We start from the raw sequence: 24,920 nt of genomic DNA, 5'->3' as shown, positions 1-24,920 counted from the left end.
TGTATCCGGGATCTCGTTCTTTCGGTCACGACCCACAGCTCGTGACCATAGGTGAGGACAGGAACGTAGATCGACCGGTAAATCGAGAGCTTTGCCTTTCGGCTCAGCTCCTTCTTCACCACAACGGACCGATACAGCGTCCGCATCACTGCAGACGCTGCACCGATCAGTCTGTCGATCTCCCGCTCTAACCTACCCTCACTCGTGAACAAGACCCCAAGATACTTGAACTCCTCCACTTGGGGCAGGACCTCATCCCCGACCCGCAGAGAGCACTCCACCCTTTTCCGACTGAGGACCATGGTTTCGGATTTGGAGGTGCTGATCCTCATCCCAACCGCTTCACACTCGGCTGCAAACCGCTCCAGCGAGAGCTGGAGATCACGGCTTGAAGAAGCCAGCAGCACCACATCATCTGCAAAAAGCAGAGATGCAATGTTGAGGCCACCAAACCGGACCCCCTCGACACTCCGGCTGCGCCTAGAAATTCTGTCCATAAAAATTACGAACAGAATCGGTGACGAAGGGCAACCTTGGCGGAGTCCGACCCTCACAGGAAACAAATTCGACTTACTGCCGGCAATGCGGACCAAACTCTGACATCGGTCGTACAGGGACCGAATAGCCCGTATCAGGGGGCCCGGTACCCCATACTCCCGAAGCACCCCCCACAGGACTCCCCGAGGGACACGGTCAAACGCCTTCTCCAAGTCCACAAAACACATGTGGACTGGTTGGGCGAACTCCCACGCACCCTCAAGGATCCTGCTGAGGGTGTAGAGCTGGTCCACTGTTCCACGGCCGGGACGAAAACCACACTGCTCCTCCTGAATCCGAGATTCAACCTCCCGACGGATCCTCCTCTGCAGCACCCCCGAATAGACCTTACCTGGGAGGCTGAGGAGTGTGATCCCTCTAAAGTTGGAACACACCCTCCGGTCCCCCTTCTTAAAAAGAGGAACCACCACCCCGGTCTGCCAATCCAGAGGCACTGTCCCTGATGTCCACGCGATGTTGTAGAGACATGTCAACCACGACAGCCCCACTACATCCAGAGCCTTTAGGAACTCCGGCCGAACCTCATCCACCCCCGAGGCCCTGCCACCGAGAAGCTTTCCAACCACTTCAGTGACTTCGACCCCAGAGATAGGGGGGCCCACCTCAGAGTCCCCAGACCCTGCTTCCTCAAAGGAAGGCGTGTTGGTGGAATTGAGGAGGTCTTCGAAGTATTTTCCCCACCGATTCACGACGTCAACAGCACCCCATCTCCACTATACACAGTGTTAATGGCGCACTGCTTCCCCTCCTGAGACGCCGGATGGTGGACCAGAATTTCCTCGAAGCCGTCCGGAAGTCGTTCTCCATGGCCTCACCGAACTCCTCCCATGTCAGAGTTTTTGCCTCAGCGACCACCAAAGCCGCATTCCGCTTGGCCAGCCGGTACCTGTCAGCAGCCTCCGGAGTCCGACAGGCCAAAAAGGCCCAATAGGACTCCTTCTTCAGCTTGACGGCATCCCTTAACGCTGGTGTCCACCAGCGGGTTCGAGGATTGCCGCCCCGACAGGCACCAACCACCTTACGGCCACAGCTCCGATCGGCCGCTTCAACAATGGAAGCACGGAACATGGTCCATTCGGACTCAACGTCCCCCGCCTCCCCCGGGACAACGGAGAAGCTCTGCCGGAGGTGGGCGTTGAAACTCTTTCTGACAGGGGATTCTGCCAGACGTTCCCAGCAGACCCTCACAATACGTTTGGGCCTGCCTGGTCGGACCAGCATCTTACCCCGCCATCGGAGCCAACACACCACCAGGTGGTGATCAGTTGACAGCTCCGCCCCTCTCTTAACCCGAGTGTCCAACACATACGGCCGCAAATCCGATGACACGACTACAAAGTCGATCAATGTTAAGGTGTAAAATAATAATAACCACATCTGCTTGTATGTTTTAAAGTTTTGCTGATGTTCCATGATGATGGGCCCAAAATAGACCCCCCGAAAACTGTTCCCCCTCCATCTTTATGTGATTTATAATCTACACGTGACAATTTTGTGATATATGTGACACTCGAGAAGATATGCGGTTTGGAAAATTGATGAGTGGATGTCTAAACACATTTCAGGGTTTTGATTTTAATTAAAATAGACCATTTCTGTACAGAACAAAATCCACTATTTCCACAGTCCTTCTCTGTCCAAATATACATTTTGTGTATGTCACAGTTGCCCATGAGTGGAGTGTGGCTGTTCACACTTTAATCCCTCAAAACACTACCGGTGTCCAAAAATCCAGACAAGTGGGGAAATACAAAAAAAAAAGAAAAAGAAAACTCAAGACATTCTGATTTCATACTCCAACATGGCCATTGTTCAGTGAAGGTGTTCCGGAATGTTATTATCCATCTTCTCACTTGTCAACCAAGTATTATGCCAAAACATAACAGGTTGTGCAGGTTTTGGGTTGACTAAAAGTCACGATTGCCTGCAGTGAAATCATCCCAAGCAGGAAGTGGCCATGCAACAAAGCTGGAGATGTCAAAGAACAAGTAGTTTTCCTTAAAATGAGGCTGCTTGTCCTCTGTTTTCAAACCAAACAAACATATTGAGCTCATTTAAGAAAGAAAAAAAATCTGGTCTAAAACACGCGATCAAACTCAGTCTGACTGGTAGTGGCAGGATTTCTGTTCTGGTTGGGCGGCTGTTGGGGCATGTGGCCTCTCCGCCGAGGAGGAGCCAGATATTCAAACATGGAGGTGTTATGTGTGGACAGCATGTTCTTCAGGTCGGACGGCATTGGGTCCGACCAGAAAAAGTCATGGTTGAGTGCGTCGTCGCTGTCTGTACGCTGGGCTGGGTCCAAGACCAGCAGCTTGTCAATCAGGTCCAGAGCATACGGGTCCTTGACGTAAGCTTTGAGACGATCCTTCACTTTCCTCTTTTGGCCTTTGGGCAGCTCCATTTTCTGGTACAGCTCATACTTCTTGTCCACACCTGGCCACACCTTCGTGAGAGACAAAGCCAATGAAAAAACTGTGGTGCGTCGACAAACGAGTGCTCCAAGATATGAGACGTCATGATGCTGTTGATTCAAATGGACAAAAACAATCATTCAAAATGACAACACTTGTAAAGAGCATGGAGTAGAAGCTCACACTGAGCTATGTGTGTGGTAAAAGGTCTACTTGAACTTAGGCCACGCCCCTTAAAAGCATGTAAACACACAAATAATACAGTGTGTGTGGGGGGGGGGGGTGTATGCGCCAACTTTCGGCTTAATTAAATTTTATAAAAAACAGCTCAATATTTACACTTTTTTTTAAATAATTGTTTTTATACAATGGTACCTTGAGATATTAGTTTAAATCGTTGTGTAACCACGCTCAGAACAAAACACTGATAACTCAAATCATCTCTTGATGATGACGGATGATGAATAGATTTTAGCATCGGGATTAAATATAAATAGGAGACCGATTGCTGAGAATACTGCACAGATAATCGAACCCAATGTCCGCTACAAGCACAGACCGTGATCCCTTTCCAATTTAAGAACATTTGCAACGATCGAAGGCTTTTATCTGCTGTTATTGGATCGCAACGATGTTACATGCTATGCTAACGGCCATAGTGAACGCAACTGAACTCGACTCGTTGCACACTCGAATAGGAAAAGTGAAAGTATGGAAGTGGTCTTGCGATTCTAGTCGCAAAATCGTGGTGTTTGAGCAATGCTAAGTGCTAAATGGTTCCGTCACCAAATGAACGTAGTTTTATAGCGCGTGCTGTCACGAGTCTGTGTGCATACTTCCAATTGCAATCATTTTCAGGTCGCTATCCGGGCGAATGGTACTGTAAATTGAGTTCGCCCAACGCGGTTTTTAATCGCCATTGGCGAGCGCTAAAGCTCAGCCCTGAGATTAATAACTACAAAATTCCCTTTAAAATTGTCATTTCAGACTTACTGCCTGAAGCCAGCTGGGATAGTGACCCTTTGTGAGGACAAGCGGTTAAAAAATGGATGGATGTTTCAAATTAAAAAAAAAAGTAATATTGAAATTAGCTGAACAGTTTGAATCAGTCAACAAATTGGCAAATTAGAGGTAAATATTTTAGAAATCAATTTTTTTGTCTTTTATTTTTACATTTTCTAAATAAAGATTGAAATAGTTAAGAGCTGAACAGTTCAAAGTTGGAACGGTTGAATGGTTCAGACATAAGGCACACATTTTAATGGTGAGTTTTTATTTAGAAAATTTCCAACAACGAGATGGATAGAAAGTGGCAGCAAAATAAATGTCTGTCGGTTAGTGAATGTAAGACCAGTGTGGTGGCTTTTGAGAAACCGCGTCACCAAAAATAGCAGTTCCTTTTTAGAACTAAGATTTTTTTTTATAGTTGAGTGAAATCATGTTGCCCTTCTAGAAGACGTACCTCAGCTGTGATGGAGCCACAAAGCTGGCTGATGAGAGTTAGCTGGTGCTGCTCGGTGTTTCCTTGCATGATGGGACTTCTTGTCCACATCTCTGCCATGATGCAGCCTGCTCCCCACAAGTCAATTGGGGGGCCGTAGTCTCGCTCGCCTATAGGTCCACAAAACAAAGACTGTCAAGTTTTGGAGCACACCGAAATTTGTCTTGCTCCGAGAGCTTTGATGGGGTTAAGGCACTTTTGTACATGTTACTTTCAGAAAACCTGAGCGGCATATTCCAGTATGTGTGATTCTTTTCCACTTTTATTTGGGACGTCTATGAAAACAGATCAACAATAACACTGGGGAGTTATCAGACTTCTACCTCGGTTGAACTGCAAAGGGACAGTGTGGATTTTTTTTCAATGTTTATTTTAAAAACCCACTCTTATCTTCAATAATATGCAAAAATATATGTTCTATCATATGAAAGTATTTTTTTTATATTATCAAGTCATTTAATTCTATTAGTTCACCACTAGTTCAACATGATAATCTAGAAATGAAAACTATTTCTGCAACCCATCTGTGATGTATATGTTCCTGTGTTGACTCCTTACCGAGCAGCAGCTCCGGAGGTCTGTACCACAACGTGACCACACGGTTGGTGTAGCGGTTCCCCTGGCTGTTTTTGGCTAAGCTGAAAGCTCGAGCCAAACCAAAGTCAGCCAGTTTGAGGACACCATCTCTGGTGATGAGCACATTGGCTGCCTTCATGTCTCTGTGAAGGATCTGGCAATAAACCACAACATGATTATGTACTTTATTCCTGAGGTTAATAATCAAACTGGTTGACTTTACTGTCAGTGCAACAATTAACATTTGCCTTTTTTATTACCATGTGTTTCTATTTATACAAAACTTTAACATGCATATTTGTCTTACCTTGTTTCTGTGGATGTAGTACAATCCATTGAGTAACATTTGCATGACCTTCTTGATCTCTGCCAGGGTGAACTTAACATTTGTGTTGCTAAGCAGCCCGGCCAGGTCGTGCTCACAGAAGTCAAACACCAGGTAGATGCTGCCTTTGTATCGGTTGTACTGGGTAGCTAGAAGAATGATGACAAACATCAGCCAAGCAATCCAAATTTAAACAATATAACACACTTACTGTCTTATAAAAAGCATTACACTCATCCCTTAACCACTGTAGCAAGTAAGGGTGTTAAAAAAAATCGATTTGGCTATATATCACAATCTTACAGTGCGCAATTCTCAAATCGATTCAATATGCTGCCGAATCGATTTTTAAACATACATTTTGGATGGAAATATTCAACAAAACATCTTACTTAGGATTAGGGTTCACATTTAAAGCATGGAAGAATGTTCTATTGTTGGAACATTAAAGGCATAATATTTTATTTCAGGGCTGTCCAAACATGAAACAGACTGCAACCTGTTTGTTAAATACAGTGGCTTATAAACCTAAAGTTTCAGATAAATAAATACATTTTCATACAAATCACTAAAATGACTGATTAGTATTTTCTAAATCAGAGTTAAAAAAGAAAGAAAAAAATCGCAATAATCAATTTATAGATTTGTATCGGGATTAATCAGCATTGAATTGAATCGTGACCTATGAATCGTGATACGGATCGAATCGCCAGGTACTACGCAATTCACACCCCCAGTAGCAAGTAAAATGTCAAAGCTTTTTTTTTTTAAGTTGAATTAAACATAGTATGAAAAAAGGACAAAGCAGTTGTGTGACAATAAACCTTGAAAGATAGTAATGACAGTATTTTGACACTAACCTTTGGTTCTGCAGATCTCAATCAAATTCACCACATTTTCATGTTTGAGCAGCTGTAGGATCTTTATTTCTCTCAGAGCGGTGATTGGGAACTGTTACAGCAACCAGAGAGCAATTTGATATATAACTGGCCACACAATGATACATTTATAAAAAGTGTCTGAATAAATGAAACGAAATGATACACAGCACAATTTCCTATTCTATTAGGGACATCTAAAGCAGAATTTTCTTCTGGTACTCATGACACCATTATGCCATCAGAACAAGGTTTTAATTCCCTTTTCGCCAGAACCGAACTGTGCCACAGAGTTCAATTACTGTGCCAACATCTGACAAAAAAAATGCATTCAGAGGAAAACAAACTATGGTTCTAGCAGGGGTGTAAGAAAAAAATCTATTTGGCAATATATCGCGATATTACAGCGCGCAATTCTCAAATCGATTTGATATGCGGTTGAATCGATTTTTAAACATATTTTTTTAATGGGAATATTCAACAAAACGACTTACTTAGGGTTAGGATTCACACATTAAGCATGGAAGAATGTTTTATTAATGGAATATTAAGCCTTAATATTTTATTTCAGTGCTGTTCAAACATGAATCACTGCAACCTGTTTGTTAAATGCAGTGGCTCAGTTATAAGCCTGAATTTTCAGATAAATAAATACATTTTCTTTAATTGACACAATGAACGGTTACTGACTGTCATAAATATGCCAAGAGAACACCAATCTACTTGTCCACTCAACCAAACTTCCTCTCAACTGAACTTCTGTGGCAGAAGACTGCCCTTGTGTGAATTTCTCATGAGTCATTTTATATTTGTTACTGACAGTCTAGAGTGGATAAATATGTTGGCTGTGCCCACGTTTGCTGCGGCTGCCCTTTCCCCTTCACATAGCAGGGGCCAGTCTAGTGTTAAAAGTAGAGTGAAGACTTCTTACCCCTTCCTTCTCGTTTTCCATTAAAACTTTCTTCAATGCAACCTTTTTTCCAGTCTGTCTGTGTTTTGCTTTAAACACCTCCCTGTGAAAGACAGAATAAATAAGACAAGTTGTTCAGACACTCACATAAAATGATCAGGTTATTTAACTGTCAAATAATTAGTGTTTTTATTATAAACGCAACATGTAGGCTATAGGCTATATTAAATACGGAGTGGATATTTGCCGTGACTGCCAACTCGCCAAGTAGAGCTATTTTGCCGTGAATCACGCGAGAACTACGAGTACAAATTCTGTGCCTTTGAAAGTGTAAAGTGTAAACATTATTTTTACTACAATATGGTCTAAGGGTTATGGACGGTTAGTCTGGTGATCCTGATAACACCCTATGCTCTGAGGGTTAGGGTTATGGTTAGGCTGGTAATGCCTATCTTCGGTGGAAAGACAAAACGAAAACTTCGTGAAAAGACACAGAAGGGGTGAAGCGAGGCAGGAACCACGCCCAGTGCATGACAAAGTCCGTCGATTGACCAATTAGAGCCGTTCATGGCAAAATAACGCTGGCAGGAGAGTTGCCGGTCACGGCAAAATAGCCACTGTCCCTTTAATGCCATTATAACCATACACACAGTCGCAACAAATTTGCTAAACACTATCTAATTTGAAGAGGTTAATGATAGATTAGCGTGGTAACAACTGGTGAATATTTTCCATCCGTAAACACAGCCAATGGTTGTTTTGTTTAAAAATCGCTAGCGGTAAGCTTGGTACGGCTCGTTAAAGGGGGAGCAACAATTCTCTCTCAGGTATACACATACAATACTCACCCAAATGTACCTTGTCCTATTTTTGCTAGTTTTTCATATTTGGAGAACTCGTCGCAGAAAGGGAATTCCACTCCATCGTAGTATTTGGACATAATGGCGGCCTCTCGGTCAGGCCTGTAGAAGAGACATTGCGGTTGGTATTAAGATAACATTACACACACTGAACAAACCTACGTGTGCATTAAAATTACAAATAAAACACAGTAGTTTTGTGTTTTATGTAGGCAGTCTTACTTTTCAGCACTCGCGGAGTTATTGTTTTTCTCTCGCTGCATGGCTGCTTTCTCAAGTTTGCCGGTTTCACGTAAGTGTGCAGTGTAGGATCTGCTTCATTTTGTTTGGCTGAGTTTGCCAACCTGCGTTTAAGCACACCACCGCCACCTATCGGACTGGAATGTGGATTAGCAGCAAGCATTTTATTTTATTTTTTTACTTCATGGTGTACAGATTTTAACCACTCACTCATCACGTATTTACTTGCATTATCCAATCTAAAACGTGTTGGCACTGGTGGAGTTAACATTTGCACTGTATGGCATTCAGCGCCACCTTAATCAATGATACGATAGTACATTCAAATTGTATAATAATCAATAAATTATATGAATGAATAAACAAACAAACAAATAAATAAATAAAGAAACATTCTTTAACATCCTTGACCCGGTTTTGTCATAACTTTTTTTGAAAATCATATTTTCCACTTATCCCAGCTGCCATCTCTCCTACAATCAACTTCTAACCACGGACTTTACGAAGTCATATTAGTAATGTTTGATACCATTTTCTTCTTTCAGACCGATACCAGTATGAGTGCTCAACTCTTGAGTAGTCACCGATACCGATACAAAGTGCCAATACAATACCACTAGACACTAGTACATTTGATACATTAAAAAAATCCCCCCAAAACAATGATAACTTTAAAGAAAGACCTACATATATTTTTCCTTAAAAGTGCATGAAATAAAAGGAATTTTATATTCTTTTAATTTCAAATTTCTAGTTCCTGATGATAAAACGGCCACAAGAAGGCAGCCGAAGCTGGTATTGACCACCATCGCCAATACTGAAGTAACGGTTACTGTCCATTCCAAAAATAAATCCGTGCTTCGAACTCACTTCCTGATGTGTTGCTACCACTTTCCAATTACCGTCCATCCGATTTTGAAAAACTCACAACAGCTGCATTTAAAAGCACTCGGAATTCATATAATTTTTGCAAGTAATCAAAATCAAAAGTAATAGCTGAAAAATAAATACAACAATCATATTTTGCATGTTTTTAGCCAGTTATGGGCAGTTGTTTGCTAGTAATCAAAATCAAAATTAAAAGTAATTGCTGAAAAATAAATACAACAATCATATTTTGCATTTTTTTAGCCAGTTCTGGGCAGTTGTGGTGGAGGTAACACGTTGCGACGCCAAGGCCGTATTATAAATATTTATATATTGTTTGTAATTGTTTGTAAATTGATGTTTTTTTTCCCAAAGATCTTGTTCTTGTTTTGAATTTATGCATTGATTGTTTTTATTAGAAGTTTTTTAATCTCGTACTTTTTTCTTTATTGCAAAACATAGATGGTTGATCACAAATAATTCCATAATTTACTGCACAGTAAGAAACTGAATGGACAGTTTGCCTTCCGCAACGTCACCAAACACGTCACGCCCCCACACCATATTTGGTGCCGACTTCCCTTGACAGCTCAGCGTCCAATAATGGTCTGCATGTCGCGCGTGTGGAAGCCGTGTGGGTTAGCGGCAAAGCTCAGACGGCAAGTCTGGTCGTGCAGGTTGGCGGGCTTTCCAGTCCAACACTACAGCACGAAGACTGCTCCTCATATTCCGGGAATGGAGTACCAGGTGAGCGCTGTCCATACGAACCTTCCGCGGCACGCCGCTTGCTAGCTCTCCCTGGCTAGCTAGTCTGACAAGTTTTAATCGACACTTTAGAGCCGCATCAAAGTTTCCTGTCAGTCGTTAGCATGGCTGACAGCAGTACACTCCGAATAGGCCTTATTTGACTCTGTCAGCGGAACCTCATATTAGTTCAGTATGAATCTCGTGCGCCTGTGTTATCCGAAGCGTGGACGGATCGTTTGGCTCCTCTGAACTGCCACATGGAATGATTGTGACTTAGCCAAACGTCAAAGTGCAAGCAGATAGCGAACGCAACACGTGCTTATTCTGTTTACGAGTTGAATAATAAGAGCTGGCGTTAACGTTGTTATTATTATGTTTAGTAGGTCGACACTTTGATTGCGTCCCTTCAACTTGGAGTAAACGTCAAATGCTGCTGACGTCTCGCATAGCAAGCCGTGTCGCTGTCACCGTCCAGGAGTGTTTATACGTGTTTTATAGTGTATGAACGATTTTGAGAAATAATCTAAATCGATATTTTCTTTCTGTATTGCGATTTATATACCTATCTATCTATCCAAACTCAAGCAATAAATTAAACTGAACAAACATAAATTGAACAAAATATCATGAATAAACATGAAATACCGTTTACGTAGCTACTTTGGTTACAGTTGTTTACTTTGACTGACTCTTTTCGCCATTCTCTCGGACAGCTTCACAAAATTCTACCAGAAATGAAAGAAAAAGGGAAATATGTGATTTTATCGTATTAACTTTTTCATGTTTCATGAAACAATGATCAGAGGTGTCAAAATTATTAATGTCCATTACTCAAGTAGAGGTACGGACATTGCCATTTAAAAATACTTATAGTAAAAGTATCAACTCAAGCATTTGACTTAAAAGTAAAAGTGATCCAAGGGGGAACATGCATTGAAGTGGAAGTCAAGTAAAAAATGTTCAGTTTTAATATTAATTTCTCATTCGAGGAATAATAATCAACCCCACCCCAATTTTTTGCCTTAAACAAACTTAAACTTAGAAAACAAGCTTTGCAAGTATTTTTGAGCACCTGTTTGCATGCTATCTCGGTAAAAAAAAGGGACACTTTTTATGTAATATCACATTGGGGAGGTAAAAAGATTATTGTGCAGTTCTCCCAGCTGAAGTTTACTTTAAAACTGACACAAAAATTTAAAAGAGATTGGAGCATTATATATTTAAACACCAACATTTTCGACCAAACTATGTAATTTTGTTTAATGGATGTCTGTTAGCTTGTTGCTAACATATGATGCCAAACACCACAGACTGGCTAAGGTGAAATAGCACTGATGTTATGGTAATTGTAAACCTTCAAACAACTGTTACTTTAACATACACACAGGCTTTTTTGACCCAATTTTTCGGATATTGAATGTTTATCAGCGTGTTTGGGAGAATTGTTAGGGTTTAATTATTCTTTTTTCCTAATGCATTTCAATGGGCATCAATTATATGCAAATTTTGCCTATTCGTGGGTAATAGCAGGGCTCAACTGTACAGTAAATAACCAAGTTGTTTACATTACATTGATTAGCTTCTGATTGTATCGGTTACCGTTTTTTAAACTCTGATCAGTGGCCAACTCCAAAATTGTGATTGTGTAAAGACTAATACAGTTCAACTTATAGCTTTTGTTTGTATAAAAAATAAAAATAAAGTTACATGGAAAGAGAAGCTTGAAAAAGAATCGCAAAGCAGCGATGTCCCATTTGGGAAATCTCCAACTCCTTGCCCCTTAAAATAAAAAAATCATCAGCTTTTTTGCTTAATGTTTTTGTTGATTGCTTAATCAGTTATTTAATCAAATGGTACTTGTAAAACCTTCGTTCGTTGACAAAGGTGCTGCCTCACCAATGAGCAATGCCAGCTGGATTTAAATCTATAAATCAATACTCTAATCATTTACAATTGTATTACATCAGCAAGACTGAGGCCCTTGCATGATGAATTCCATAGTATTATGTTATAAAGGCTTTACTGCTTTTGTTTCAGGATGCCATTTGTACCCTCAACACGTTACAGACAAACGCCAGTGCTCTGGAGCAAGTCTGGCGAGAGCGGAGCAACCCTGAGCTTCAACTTCAAGCCATGAAAGGCTTCCTGGAACGGGCTGGCCTCACCGTGAGTACAGTACAGTTTTAAACTCAAATAGTCCAAAGGTCACATTCTATGACTAATCATTACAAAGAAAGCTATTGTTTGATGTGATCGCTTCAGTACTTACAAACTTACTTATTATGTCATTGGTTATCTTGTGTATGGTTTTCAAAGGTGAAGGAACTGGACCACCTAAACATCATTCACGTCACAGGAACAAAGGGCAAGGTGAGCTGACCTAGTGTAGATGTGAGAAGAATCGAACCAGTCTTTTTGTATGCATGCCACTTGCTAGCAGAAAAGTACTGTTAGAAAAGTGCAGTTGCTCGTTAACTTTCAAACTCGGCTTATAGCTAACGTGTGCAAAGTCATCCAGGCTGTGATTGCGAGATTACAATTTCAATCTCGCAGCCATCCACACCTATGATCCAGATGTCCTAATACTGGTCGTTGGAAATGCCAGTTTTAGGCCATTTACACACGTAGCAGGATATTTTTAAAAACTGATATTTCCTTTTCTCCCTGTGTAGAAAAAAATTGTGTCCACATTCACCCCACCATGTTTGTAGAAAAGAAAACATCCACAGCTAACCACATTAATATGTTTTTAAGTACATTCATAACAATGCCAGACTTTAAGGTGGCAACAGTCTCCAAATCCTATTCAATCAGAGTACGCTTCCATCTGGCGACGTCACTTCCACAAATTGGGCCGACAATGAGATGCATGCCAAATACAGCTCGTCTCTTGACCTCACTTCCACCATACGTCACACAAGCACGGACTGTCAGAGCACAGCAGCTTTTGTTGCCATAAGAATGTAGTTGAGTGAATAAGAAGGACTTGACAGATGTTTACACATGTTCTTTTGTGTGTGTGTGTGTTTCAGGGGTCAACGTGTGCATTCACTGAGCAGATTTTGAGAGGTTATGGTTTCCGAACAGGATTTTACAGGTAAAAGTTCAGTGTATGATTATGATATGCACACAGTTTGACACCCATGGATTTGCATATTCGCAGATTGAAAAAAAAAAAAGAAGTATTTATTAGGGTTGTTTATTTACCACCACAATCACCCCACCCCCCATTTTTTTGTGTGGGAAATGTGTATTGAATGTTTATTAGCATTTTAGAATGAGTTTGTCTTTTTTTTTTTTTTCCTCCACCGTCGTGTACTGTGCTTCATCTTTTTCTTTGTCGTCTGCTTCTGTGGTTCATGTCTTTATAACCACTACTTTCAGACACGCTATATGTTAGTAAAGAGGATTAAATTTGGAAATGGCTACAATTTCATCTGTATTCACGTAGTTTCTTTTTTTTTACTATAGCAAGAAAGGTAAAGAAAATGTATGTATTTAAAATCTCAACTTGCACAAAAATATTTAGTCTCGGTCCTGTTTGATTGTTCTTCCTTCAGGGTTTTTCCTCGTCTCTATCGGCATAACGCTTGCTTATATGTAATGTGCCTTGAGATCATCTCTGTGGATTGGCATACACACTACAAATAACAAGATTGATTTGTCATTTATTATTTGTAATGCAGTATGTTTACATTTCGAAAGCTTTCTAGGTGTTTTATTTAAAAGGAACCCCGACTGTCATGACAAGTTTGCTCTATATTATTTATTTGCTTGTTACTAATTTAACTATGAGATTCATTTCCAGTTGAATACATTTTGTAGAAACTTTATTTGGACGTACGCCGCCATTGTTATTTACGTCGCAACGCATTCAGCGTGTAGTGACGTAGAATGGCGTCGGGCTCTCTGCCGAGCAATGTGAAACGCATATAAAGAAAGCAAGGTAAGCCTCCGTAGCATTCCTAAAGGGACGATCAAAACTCTTGAATGCGTCTGGAATGACGAGAGCAGGGCGTGGGTGAGGGTGGCTAAATATAGAGCAAACCTGTCATTTCAGTCGAGGTTCCTTGTAACAATTTTTTTTGTTTGTGTGTGTGTTTTGTTGTAGTTCCCCACATTTGGTCCAAGTAAGAGAGAGGATTCGAATCAACGGACAGCCAATTGGAAAAGACCTCTTTGCTAAATATTTCTGGCATGTTTATGGACGGCTAGATGAAACAAAGGTGGGTTGTGAAGCAAGTCATACACACCTTGCAGTATTTAATTCCCCTTCATACTCTTGTTACTGAATTATTAGAAAACTTATCACAGTTATTGTAAACCGTGTTCTGTTGCATGTTAAGTGCTGGTGTGTTTTGAATGCATCTCTTGTCAGATGTGTGATGTTAGTGTCCTGTTGGATTGTGCCATACAAAATAAGGCCCGTGACATCGTGATGAACATGAGCCGCGCGTGACTGCAGTTGGGTCACATTACTTGCATTAAGTGACTCGAAATTCTTTCCTGTTGGAACTGACTTTGCTGCGGAGTACTTTTGCTTGCTATCTGACGTTTGATTTTTAAGTAAACCACTTGCAAATGTGATGCCAAGTTGCATGTGGTTTGGCTGGGGTGTAGCTTTGAAGAGGGGGGTGAGGGGTGATCCTTATTTATGGTCACTGTTAATATCCTAAAATGTGATATTTGGCTATGTACACTTAGGTCCAAAAGCATTTGAACAGGAAGTATTTTGTTTAGGATTTTACATTTGTGTATTTTAAACAGTAACTGATTTCTTTAGGCTTTTACATTTACACCCAAACATTGTTTATTTGATATAAAAACTTTCAACTCAAACAGGTTTCATAAAAATGCATTTAGTAATTAAAGCTACTTTACTCTGCATTCCTCCAGTTTCGGGGACTGCATAAAGGTCAAATCTTCTGGCCTTAACTATGAATAATGTAATTGATGTCACGTAGTCCTTCTTGTTGAAGTTATTTCATCTCCTTTTACATTTTAGGATGCTCATGATGGGACAATGCCTGCATACTTCCGCTTCCTCACCATCTTGGCCTTCCATGTCTTCCTTCAGGAGAAGGTAGGCATTCACATTACATTGTTTGGACCTTGGACCTGATCTGAATTATGATCTGACACATACTGTATCTCCCCATCACCGTAGTAAAAAGCTTGCCCCTCTAATTGTCAAACTACATTGTTCAAGATATGTAGACAAGAAGCATGAATTGTATTTAGAAGAAATCCCATCAGTGATCTACAGGGATGTTTCATCTCTGTCCTTTATTCAGGTGGATTTGGCTGTGATCGAAGTTGGGGTTGGTGGTGCATATGACTGCACCAACATTATAAGGTAAAATAAACAGTTTCCCCTGTAGTAATGAAATGCTCTATGACTAAATGATGGACAAAGACTAGTTTTGGACATTTGGACTGATGATGTAATATTTTCCTCTTTACTTGACTGCACCTCCTCAGGAGGCCATGGGTATGTGGCATCTCTTCTCTGGGGATAGATCACACGCAGATTCTTGGAGACACAATAGAGAAGATTGCATGGCAAAAGGGGGGCATTTTTAAGGTCAGTGTTGGGATCAAACATGCAATTACTGTATGATACTGCAGAGTTTTCCCCAGCGTTTGATTAACTTGGTGGGCTCTCGGCTCCGGTAGCAGTCCTCTTAAGAGGGGCCGGTCTCACTTCCACTCTGGATTTGATATCTCAGGTTCAAAGACAACCAGTAACTCATTTTCAGTTTGCCAAAACAAAAGTCATGTTATCAATATTGCAACAAAAAACTGCGAGGCTAACATTTTGGGGAGTAAAGAAAGCCCACACTGGCGACTGTCATGTCGCCATGATGCATCTTCTCTGAACATGAGGTTGCGCACATTATGACGCCACAAATGTGCAACACTACCATAGGAGAGGGGAGGGATTAAGGAGTTGGGCACAACTTGAACCACAACAGATGGACCAATGTGGCATGTCTATTATTATCGGTGGATTTCTTTACTATCTGGTTGATCTGAAGACTGTATGACATCAAATTGGTTGATAATTGCCGATTATTATCGTGCATCCCTTGTTAACTATGAAGGGTTTCCTTATTGTTTATGTGACACGAAAAGCTGCCACGGTGGGGCTGCAATGTTCTTTTTAGGCTTAACAAAATTGCATGATTTACTCCAGTTAGTAGTGGCTCCTGTGAAAGAAGTTGGTCTGCTATGGGACTGCCGCTTGAGTATCTCAAGAATACCAAATATTGAGTCTTAAGTGTGCCTAATCGCTTTGTACAAATAATTGTCACACAATTTGCACTCTGCATGGAATCAGCGAGTAGATTTACTAGAGTAAGTCTACTCGCTGCTAGCATTAAAAGTTGGAATTGGGGGGCTAGATCACCAAATGATTCCAGAGTGCGGCCCCTGCTGCTGCTCACTGCTCCCTCAGGGGATGGGTCAAATGCGGAGAACGAATTTCGCCCCACCTAGGTGGGTGTGACAATCGGTGTTACTTTAACTTTAATGTAATTCATGCAAATAGATCTGTAAATATTAACAACGGTAAACGTAAATATTCACAAGTGTGTCACTTTTAGAAAGCCATGTTCCCTTTCTTTAGCATAGATAACATGATTTTTTTTTTTTAATAAGTTGCCATTATGTTGTAATTTAGAAATAAAAATAAAAAGCGGACCGGGGGGCAAAAAAATAGTTTATTCGGTTATATTAAAATGATATATATATATATATATATATATATATATATATATATATGTATATATCTATATATATATATCTATATCTATATCTATATCTCCTGGCTATACATTTGACATGACTGGGAGTTCTGTTTATCTGCATTATTTTAAAAACTTGTTTAGAATAGCATTGGCTTGCTATCATGTAGCATATGTTTGCTTTATCTCATCTGCATGTTCTGTCTACTTTTCTTTTTTTAGCCGGGAGTCCCTGCTTTCACAGTAAAACAGCCAGAAGAGGCGATGGACGTGCTGAGGGACAGGGCCAAAAAGATCAACGTAAGCAGTAGGGGTGGGAATCTTTGAATGTCTCACGATTTGATTCGATTCCGATTTTTGGGTGTGTGATTCGATTCAGAATCGATTTTTGATTAGAAAGATTTTTTTTTAAATTCAAAATGATTTGATTGACTGATTTTTGCTTCAATTTATAGATGTTCATGGTAAAGTAATGATCTATTCCAGTCTGACCCGCTAATGCTAATTAGTGCGCTACTTGCGGCACTTTTATCTACAACTTAGCAGTGTATCAGACTGCGTGGAACCACACTGCCCCTAAGTGGCCAAATCGGGTACAACATGAACAGCGCTCCCAATAAAGGCACACTCAAAGGTAAGACGGTATAAAATAATTTAAATAAAATCGATTTTGGGACATTTAAAATCGATTCTGAATCGTACTAAATAAGAATCGTGATTCTTATGTGAATCTTTTATTTATTTATTTATTTATTTTTGGGCACACCCCTCGTAAGCAGCCATCGATTTGATGAACCTTTTTATGGAAGGCATACAATGGAAAACAAATGTTATAACCTTTAATTTAGACACTTGGAAACCGTTTTAAATTGTGTAAATAATGCACGATATGTCTCCTTTTAAATAAATTTTGTGTGACTGACTCCACCTGACCCGTTGTTGTAGTGTCCTCTGTGGGTGTGTCCGAACTTTGAGGACTATCAGGCAAACTGTGGATCTTTAAAATTGGGCTTGGCAGGACAGCACCAGTGGTCCAACGCTTCACTGGCCCTGCAGCTGAGTCACACTTGGTTGCAAAGGAGATGTCGACCAGGTAAAGGGTGGGAGGCTTGAAATTCACACACCATGTAGAAATGTACGCTTTTAATAAATTGTAAAGAATCAAGGCAGTTTTTTTTTTTAACAGATGAAAAGTTTTTGTCTACCTTTGTTGAGACCTCAAGTATACCTGAAGCAACTCCCTTCACGCCCTCGCCCATCATGAAGAAAGGTACAGCGTTTAAAAAAGTAGTATCACTGTTGATATATTTTCGAACCATAAAAGAGATGACTGTATTTGATTAATTTGTGTTACCCCCCCAAATAGAAACAAGTAATACTGTTCTGGCTCCCAATCTAGGGCTGAACAATGAATCAAATTCAAATCAACACTGCAATTTAGAAGAAAACTATTTTCAAATCGCAAAGGCAAGGAACCCCACTAGGCATGGGCTGGTATTAGATTATCTGACGTTAATATCACGGTATTAAAATGACAGCTCTAAAATTATCTCATTTGAAACACTTGGGTAAAAAACTATCTATTTTATTTTTAAACAAAATATAGAATCATGTGATATCGGTTGTCCGTGCTCGTTCAATGAGGACAAACAGCCAAATTGTGTCTGTCCCAGTGTTTAACCAGAAGATGGCGCCACAGTCATTTTTTTGTCCCAAATTCAAGCTTTCAAACAAACATGCACTAAAATGTCAAAATAATGACCAGGACCCATGTAGACAGCATTAGTAGATATTTGTTTATATAACAAAAATAAAAAAACGTGATTTGGTGTAGTGTTGCACTAGTAGTCTGGCACTTTTGCTAAAAAGTAATCTGTGTTTGCAGTGTCCTGCAACCTCACAAAAAATAATTGCATATTAAATCGCAATTTTGAGGGGGAGAAAACTCAATTGTTTTTCAAAATCGTTCAGCCCTAGTCCAAACCAAAGCAGTTAAGACGGGCATTTTATGATGATCCTGGTGCAGATGAATTGACCGAATCCACTGATTTCTGTTTTTCTTCCTGTGATGAAAGGACTGGCGGATACTGAGTGGGCCGGAAGAAATCAAACGATTAAACATGGCGCAGTCACATACTTCTTGGATGGTGCTCACACCGTGCGTAGTATGCAGGCCTGTGTAAATTGGTTCAGAGAGACTGCAGCCCAGCAAGAAGTGAACACAAGGTGAGGATCAGTCTCAGAAATCCAAATTGACGGAGGATGAATATAAGCAACAATAATTAATACAGTAATGCGAAAAAGCGTTAAAAAAAAAATTCTGATTGTAACCTGACTAATATTTTACCATGAGCCCAAACCATAATTGTAACTGTTTTATTAACTGCTCTGACTGCATTCACCTTCTGAGCAGAAGACACATGCTTTTTACAATGTGCTTTGAACTGTAAGAAATAAATAGAGCAGCACGCGTTAAGTAATTTCCTCACCTTTGAGAGGCTAGCTTAAGGTTCTGGTGTTTTCTAGTTGCTCATATTTAGCGCCATTATCCCGGCCGGCATTTGTAATGCAAAACCTTGACATGTGTTGCAGTGGACCTGTTGCAAGAATCTTGCTGTTTAATGCCACTGGAGAGAGAGACTGTGCAGCCATGCTTAAACTTCTTGTGGTGAGTAGTCTGTAGCAACCTTCTGATATAAATAGATGTTAATTTTGAAATTTGATTGCCACTTACAAATATTAAAATACACAATATTACTTAGAATGCTAATTACGACATATTGTAAAGATACTTTTTGGGTTGACATCCTCTTTAATTGGGAGTGCATTTTTAAAGGGATACTTGACTCATTTAGCCATCCAATATCAGCAATAAAAATATATTTAGTATATAATGAATGTGTTAACTTCATAATTTTTCATGTACAATTAATACCTTTAAAAGGTAACATTTTAAAGACAACCTATTTTGATTTAACAATTATTTTTATTTACAAAATCAGGCTTATGGATTTCACTTAATATAAACAAGCAACTTAAAAAATATATATAATTTTTTATATAGGTATTTCGTGTGTGGTATCAGACTATTTTGTGTCACGCGGAACGGACTCACTGCATACAATAATATTCCAATGACTCCCCTCAGAATCTCTTTGGCTCTCAACTGACTAATGATTACATACTTAGACGATTACACAATAAGTTTGCTAATTTAGTTCCTCCGAATTTGGGAAGTATTACTGTAGATTACATTTTAATAGGAACACCTGGTTTATAAATTTGTTTTTCTGTTGTTTCAGCCATGCCATTTTGATTTTGCTGTGTTTTGTCCGAACATCACAGAGACCATCACTTCTTGCAATGCAGGTGAGATCATTCAGTCCTATGGCATCTTCGTTGGCAGAAAAGGTGCTTTTGCACTCCGTCAAATCGTTTACAATGTTTTTCAATAATGTACAGACGAGTGTGAGTGTTTGTGCATGCGCTGCATTGATGGTGCGCCATACTTTCACATTGATAGGCATTCTTGTTTTTTCCCTTTTAAGCGATGGTGCGGAACAATATTTTACTCTGGTATTATTTTCTGTAAATATTTTATTGCAGATAAAACAATTGAACAGAATGATAAAAAAAAGTCCACTGAAATGATACGAGTGCAATGAGCAACAGTACTTTGCCAAATAGTAAACAATTCTTCAAAAAAAGATGCGTCAAAGTCTTTATTTCCACTCAGTTGAAATTTACTATCAAACTAAAAATAAAACTAAGTGAATTACACTTTGTGTATTTAAAACAACCACATATATTAGCCTTGAGTTTCAGTCTGCTAGTTGAATGCTAATGCTAATTAGCATCTTTGTTGCAATGCTATAATCCAAACACAAACGGTGCAGATACAGACCCACCAACCTCATGGCTAAACCTAGAAACTTACGGCATATCTGGCCAAGGTTTATTGTTGTGTGGATGTCCTTTTAATATAACTGAATAAACCTTTTTTCAGTCTTTAATTTCCTAATTATAACAGCATAATTCTACCAGGGCTACACATTGGCAGCTTATTAAAACTATACAATTTACAGTTTTAATAAACAAAACAAAAAATATATTTAACGCAATGAGTCACATAGCCTGTATGAAAAAATTAAGCTCGAACTTGCGGTATGGGTCCCTGTGGTCAGCTATCTTAGCACAGTTCTCTAAGGGCAGCTGTCCAATGTCCCCCTTTTTTCTTCTTTTTTTTTTTCCAACCACAGACCACTTTCACCTAAGAACATGTATTTATGGACCGTCAAAGCCGCGGTGCATTAGCACGGAAATAACGGTCTTGTTGGTGGCCTTCCTGCTCAGTCCATTGTGGTGCCCTAGGCAAGATTATGGCTGACGCACAACAGTGGCTACTAAGCAACATTTTGCGAGGGTCAACTTCAAAATAGAAGCAAACTAAATAATGCTGTACATCATAGGTGTCAAATTCAGGTCCTAGAGGGCCGCAGTCCTGCAGGTTTTGGAGGTTTCCCTCTTCCAACACAAGCCAATTCCAATCAGCAGGATCGTTATCAGGCTTATGCAGAGCTTGCATATGAGCTGATTATATATCAGCTGTGTTGGAGAACGGAAATATCCAAAACCTGCAGGACTGCGGCCTTCCAGGACAGGAGTTTGACACTTATGCTATATCAATTCCTTACTTAGCTTTTGTTTGAAGTTGGCCCTCAGAAGCAATCACTGCGGCTGACTTGATTTAAAATTGAGGCTAGCCTGACTGCTAAGCTGAATGACTGAGCTGCATTATTATTAAAAGTGCGATGACAGACTTGAACTGCAGCACAACTGTAACTCAATATTCAGTGCTCATGCGCACCGATTATGCACCCCTGAGACTGATTAATTGTCTTTACACTCATTTAAATGAAATGTTCTTTTTTTCTTCTTCTTTTTTTTAAAAAAAGTGTTTTTGAGATACGGGCATGATCACGGACTGAATTAATCTTGAATCTCAAGGCACCATTGTAACTGTTCTGGGAGTCACCAACCATTTTTTTTTTTAAGGAAGAGTGAGCCAGACAACATAACTGTACCCTCCCCATTTTAAATCCAAGGTTCAGAAAATACGTGTCCAGTCTCTTCTGTTGAAAATAAAAGCTGAAATCTTTAATCAAATAGTATTTTTAGTCATTGCTGAAGACACGATGAAAACAGAATCGAATGTGGTTACGTAAGGGGTATTAGGTGTTGTAGTTATGTTAAGAATTACCGTACATTTCATTTTATGTAAGTCAGTGACATGACACATATTTAAGGCAACCCAAGTAGCATTCATCTAATCTTGTAGGATATTCTTTACTGTCATTTGTTGATGCATCTTAGCAAGCGCACATATCCATAATAGGCATCAAGAGTTGAAAACATTGTTGAAAGAACAACTTGGGAGAAACATTCCAAAAAACATCCAAGGCACTGGATATAATGTGAAGTCTTGAGATTAGCAAAACCTTAATATGCCCCACTTTCAAAGTTTCCCTACACCCACAACTGCTTTGTTTTTGTTGGCTGTTTGTTAGTTAGTTAACCTACACCACCGTTCCATCAGCGAGACTGGACAATGTAAGGAACTTTCTATCTGCCGTTGGATCAACTGTCCTCCCTCTGCTTCTCAGACCAACAGAACTTCAACGTGTCAGTGGAGCACATGCTGACTCGCTGCTTGGATAACGAGAGAAGCTGGCGTCTGCACAACAGCGCGGGGAACACCAGTGGCACCCCACTACTCATTTCGGACAGCTTGTCGTTGGTCCCCGGGGAGAAAGCGGACATGCTGGTGTTTCCCTGCATTTTCAGCGCCCTTCAGTGGATCACACAGGGTAGGGATCCAGTGCTAGTGGACCCTTCCAAAAAAGTGATGGCGTTGAAACCCAGCGTGATTGCTAAAGCTGCTCCACTGTGCGATGCTGAAGAGATCCACGTCCTTATCACTGGAAGCCTCCACCTGGTGGGAGGCGCACTCAAACATCTTGTCCCTGAATCCTCCAAGTAAATGGGCTATGAATTTGAATCTGGCAAAAATTGGATTCCAATGCAGGAATATGAATGTCTATTTAAAAAATATATATTTAGGGCTACCACACTAATAAGAGTGACACTAACGATACCTGGTGTGGGTCATTTGGAGCAAGGCCGTTTCCCCACCCAGATTGGCCCCAGTGCAACAGTGCCTAACTAAAGTCTTAAGTCCCACTTGAAGTCAAATGTGTTTACATAACGGCTACATTCATCAAAACAAGATAATATGACATTGTAGTTCGCTGATTCCAAATGCTAATTATTATTATTAGTATAATTTTTTTGTATTTTCAATAAAATAAACATGTCTATATTGGAAGAACATTTTTGGGGGAATACTTGACCACCTTTTGGTCTTCTTTTTTTTTTTTTTTTTCCTGCTTTTCTTCCTCCACATTTGACTTACAGCTTTTCATGTAAATAAATAATACTATTTGCAAGAATCTAATTCTGTACACTGTCTTCCCTTTTGATTATTGTAATATTTATCCTTAACATTTTAATCGTGCAATACATGACAGTATATGTACTGTATATTCATTTATTTTATTTACTATATGTTCTTCGTGCCCCTATTAGTCTAAACACAGTATTCAGATTAATGTTGCGTTTGTGGAATATCAGTTAAGCAGCAAAATCAACCTATTTTTATCCATCCCAGGGGGCGGCCATTTTGCCATTCATTGTCGACTGAAAATGATATCACTGTTGCTCAGTTAATGACCAATCACAGCTCACCTGTTTTGAACCATTATACTCATTATACTTGTATAAACAGACTGTCAATAGCTTATCATGGCTAAGGTGGGGCAGACATCTTACGTTTCCACTTTTACTGACAATTTTTTTTTCTCACTGAAAACACTCGTGTGCGTTTTTCCGCATGTATGAAGTAATGAGAGCCTCATAAAATGCGTACTTCACTGTTTGTATCAACCTTTTAGAGTATATTATCTCATCATGAATTGTGACTCACATACGTCAGGTTTACATTTAGCAACAAACTTTCCTGATGGGCTTTGCTTTCACTTAATTGTTGATTGCTCTGATGTGATGCAGTCAAATCTTTGAGTAGCACCCAGAGAGATAACTTATAAGAGTAAATGTCGCGCTTCTCCCAGACTTATTGGTGCAAGTACAACTGTATGTCATACACGTTGGCATTTTCGCCATGGAGGCAGAAAATAATGTGAAAATGCCGTGGAGGAATCAATGTATGCAAGTTAGCCGGCCTTAGTGAATGGCAATGTAAGATGGCCGCCGGTGGCTTTACTTATTCCAATGACGAGTGTGTCTTTACGTGAGCCCTGAGAAACTAATGTTATTTTCAGTCGACACTCGACAGCAAGTAGCAAAATGGCCGCCCCCTGAGATGGATAAAAATGTGTGGATGTTACTGCTTAACTCAGTTCACAAATGCAATAATCAAATTGCTGTGGAGGCACAAACAAAGAACATTTTTGGGTTGACTTCCCTTTAAGTATCGCAGGCGTGAACAGTCACCCTGCAGAAGCCTAAATGTTAAAATTGTTTGTTTTTAAAAAACATTTACATTTAAAAACACTTGTAATTGCAGTACTGTACTGATGACTAACTCGCCTGAGATCCGAATGTATAAACAATGAAAAACATTCTTTCCTCTTTTGCAATAACCTCTAATATGAGATGCATGTGACATTATCAGTTCATCTTTGTGGCAGAATTGATTGGGAGTACGGGCTAAAACAAAAAATTATTATGGCGTTGACAAAGTTTACTTTAAGCCGTCCTTATTCCATAAACAAATGCTACTAGCCTGGAACTTAATGTACAAACACAACTTTACTCCTCATACATTTTTCATATGGAACAATAAACACATACTTTATAAACATAGGTCAATCTTTCTACAGAGGTGGTTGGACAATGATATTTTGTTGTTGAGTCAACTGTTTAACCAAAATGGACAACTTTATACTTATTCTGAATTTTTGGCTCGCTATGGTTTCCCGGTCACTCCGAAAGACTTTTCAATTGTGTTTGATGCCATTCCACCAGGTATTGTTGCACTTTACAGAACGTCCTTTGGAAAAGACACTCAACCTATGTATCGAATGTTGGATGTTATTGAAACCTATATTGGAAAAAATTGTTTTACAGGCAACTGTAAGAATAAGAACAGCTTAATTAGCATTTTTTTTCCAGCGAGACATTGTCTCCACACCCTCTGCAATTTCGTATTGGTCTTCATATGTT

General features: G+C 39.8%; 2 protein-coding genes across 2 annotated transcripts; one reads left to right on the top strand and one right to left on the bottom strand.

The window, feature by feature from the left end:
• Positions 1-2,113: 2,113 nt before the first annotated feature.
• Positions 2,114-8,378, bottom strand: cdk9 (cyclin-dependent kinase 9 (CDC2-related kinase)). Its single transcript, XM_086097442.1, has 8 exons — positions 8,242-8,378; positions 8,008-8,121; positions 7,181-7,262; positions 6,232-6,322; positions 5,354-5,520; positions 5,029-5,200; positions 4,432-4,580; positions 2,114-3,001 (listed from the first exon to the last, which is right to left on the bottom strand). The coding sequence occupies exons 1-8, from the start codon at positions 8,280-8,282 to the stop codon at positions 2,636-2,638; spliced, it is 1,182 nt and encodes a 393-aa protein (XP_085953568.1). The 5' UTR covers positions 8,283-8,378; the 3' UTR covers positions 2,114-2,635.
• Positions 8,379-9,701: 1,323 nt separating this feature from the next.
• Positions 9,702-23,128, top strand: fpgs (folylpolyglutamate synthase). Its single transcript, XM_086097438.1, has 15 exons — positions 9,702-9,873; positions 11,911-12,039; positions 12,190-12,243; positions 12,906-12,970; positions 13,985-14,099; positions 14,879-14,956; positions 15,168-15,229; positions 15,355-15,457; positions 16,842-16,919; positions 17,565-17,712; positions 17,806-17,889; positions 18,695-18,845; positions 19,212-19,287; positions 19,922-19,988; positions 22,283-23,128. The coding sequence occupies exons 1-15, from the start codon at positions 9,730-9,732 to the stop codon at positions 22,657-22,659; spliced, it is 1,731 nt and encodes a 576-aa protein (XP_085953564.1). The 5' UTR covers positions 9,702-9,729; the 3' UTR covers positions 22,660-23,128.
• Positions 23,129-24,920: the final 1,792 nt, after the last annotated feature.

The sequence above is a fragment of the Leptonotus elevatus genome, chromosome 15, assembly GCF_054856555.1.
Source record: "Leptonotus elevatus isolate MCC_2025b chromosome 15, RoL_Lele_1.0, whole genome shotgun sequence".
Taxonomy (NCBI): domain Eukaryota; kingdom Metazoa; phylum Chordata; class Actinopteri; order Syngnathiformes; family Syngnathidae; genus Leptonotus; species Leptonotus elevatus.
The sequence above is the reverse complement of the archived record's forward strand: the minus strand, read 5'-3'. Positions and strand labels throughout refer to the sequence as shown.

What these genes read in the sequence shown, in the direction of transcription:
- fpgs (XM_086097438.1), top strand. Translation starts at nt 9,730, where the DNA reads ATGGTCTGCATGTCGCGCGTGTGGAAGCCGTGTGGGTTAGCGGCAAAG. An exon ending in TTCCGAACAGGATTTTACAG is followed by an intron (nt 12,971 to 13,984) that starts GTAAAAGTTCAG and finishes GTTTTGTTGTAG; the next exon opens with TTCCCCACATTTGGTCCAAG. An exon ending in CATCACTTCTTGCAATGCAG is followed by an intron (nt 19,989 to 22,282) that starts GTGAGATCATTC and finishes TCTGCTTCTCAG; the next exon opens with ACCAACAGAACTTCAACGTG.
- cdk9 (XM_086097442.1), bottom strand. Translation starts at nt 8,282, where the DNA reads ATGCAGCGAGAGAAAAACAATAACTCCGCGAGTGCTGAAAA. An exon ending in TGGAAAACGAGAAGGAAGGG is followed by an intron (nt 6,323 to 7,180) that starts GTAAGAAGTCTT and finishes TTGCTGTAACAG; the next exon opens with TTCCCAATCACCGCTCTGAG. An exon ending in TGAGATCTGCAGAACCAAAG is followed by an intron (nt 5,521 to 6,231) that starts GTTAGTGTCAAA and finishes TCATTCTTCTAG; the next exon opens with CTACCCAGTACAACCGATAC.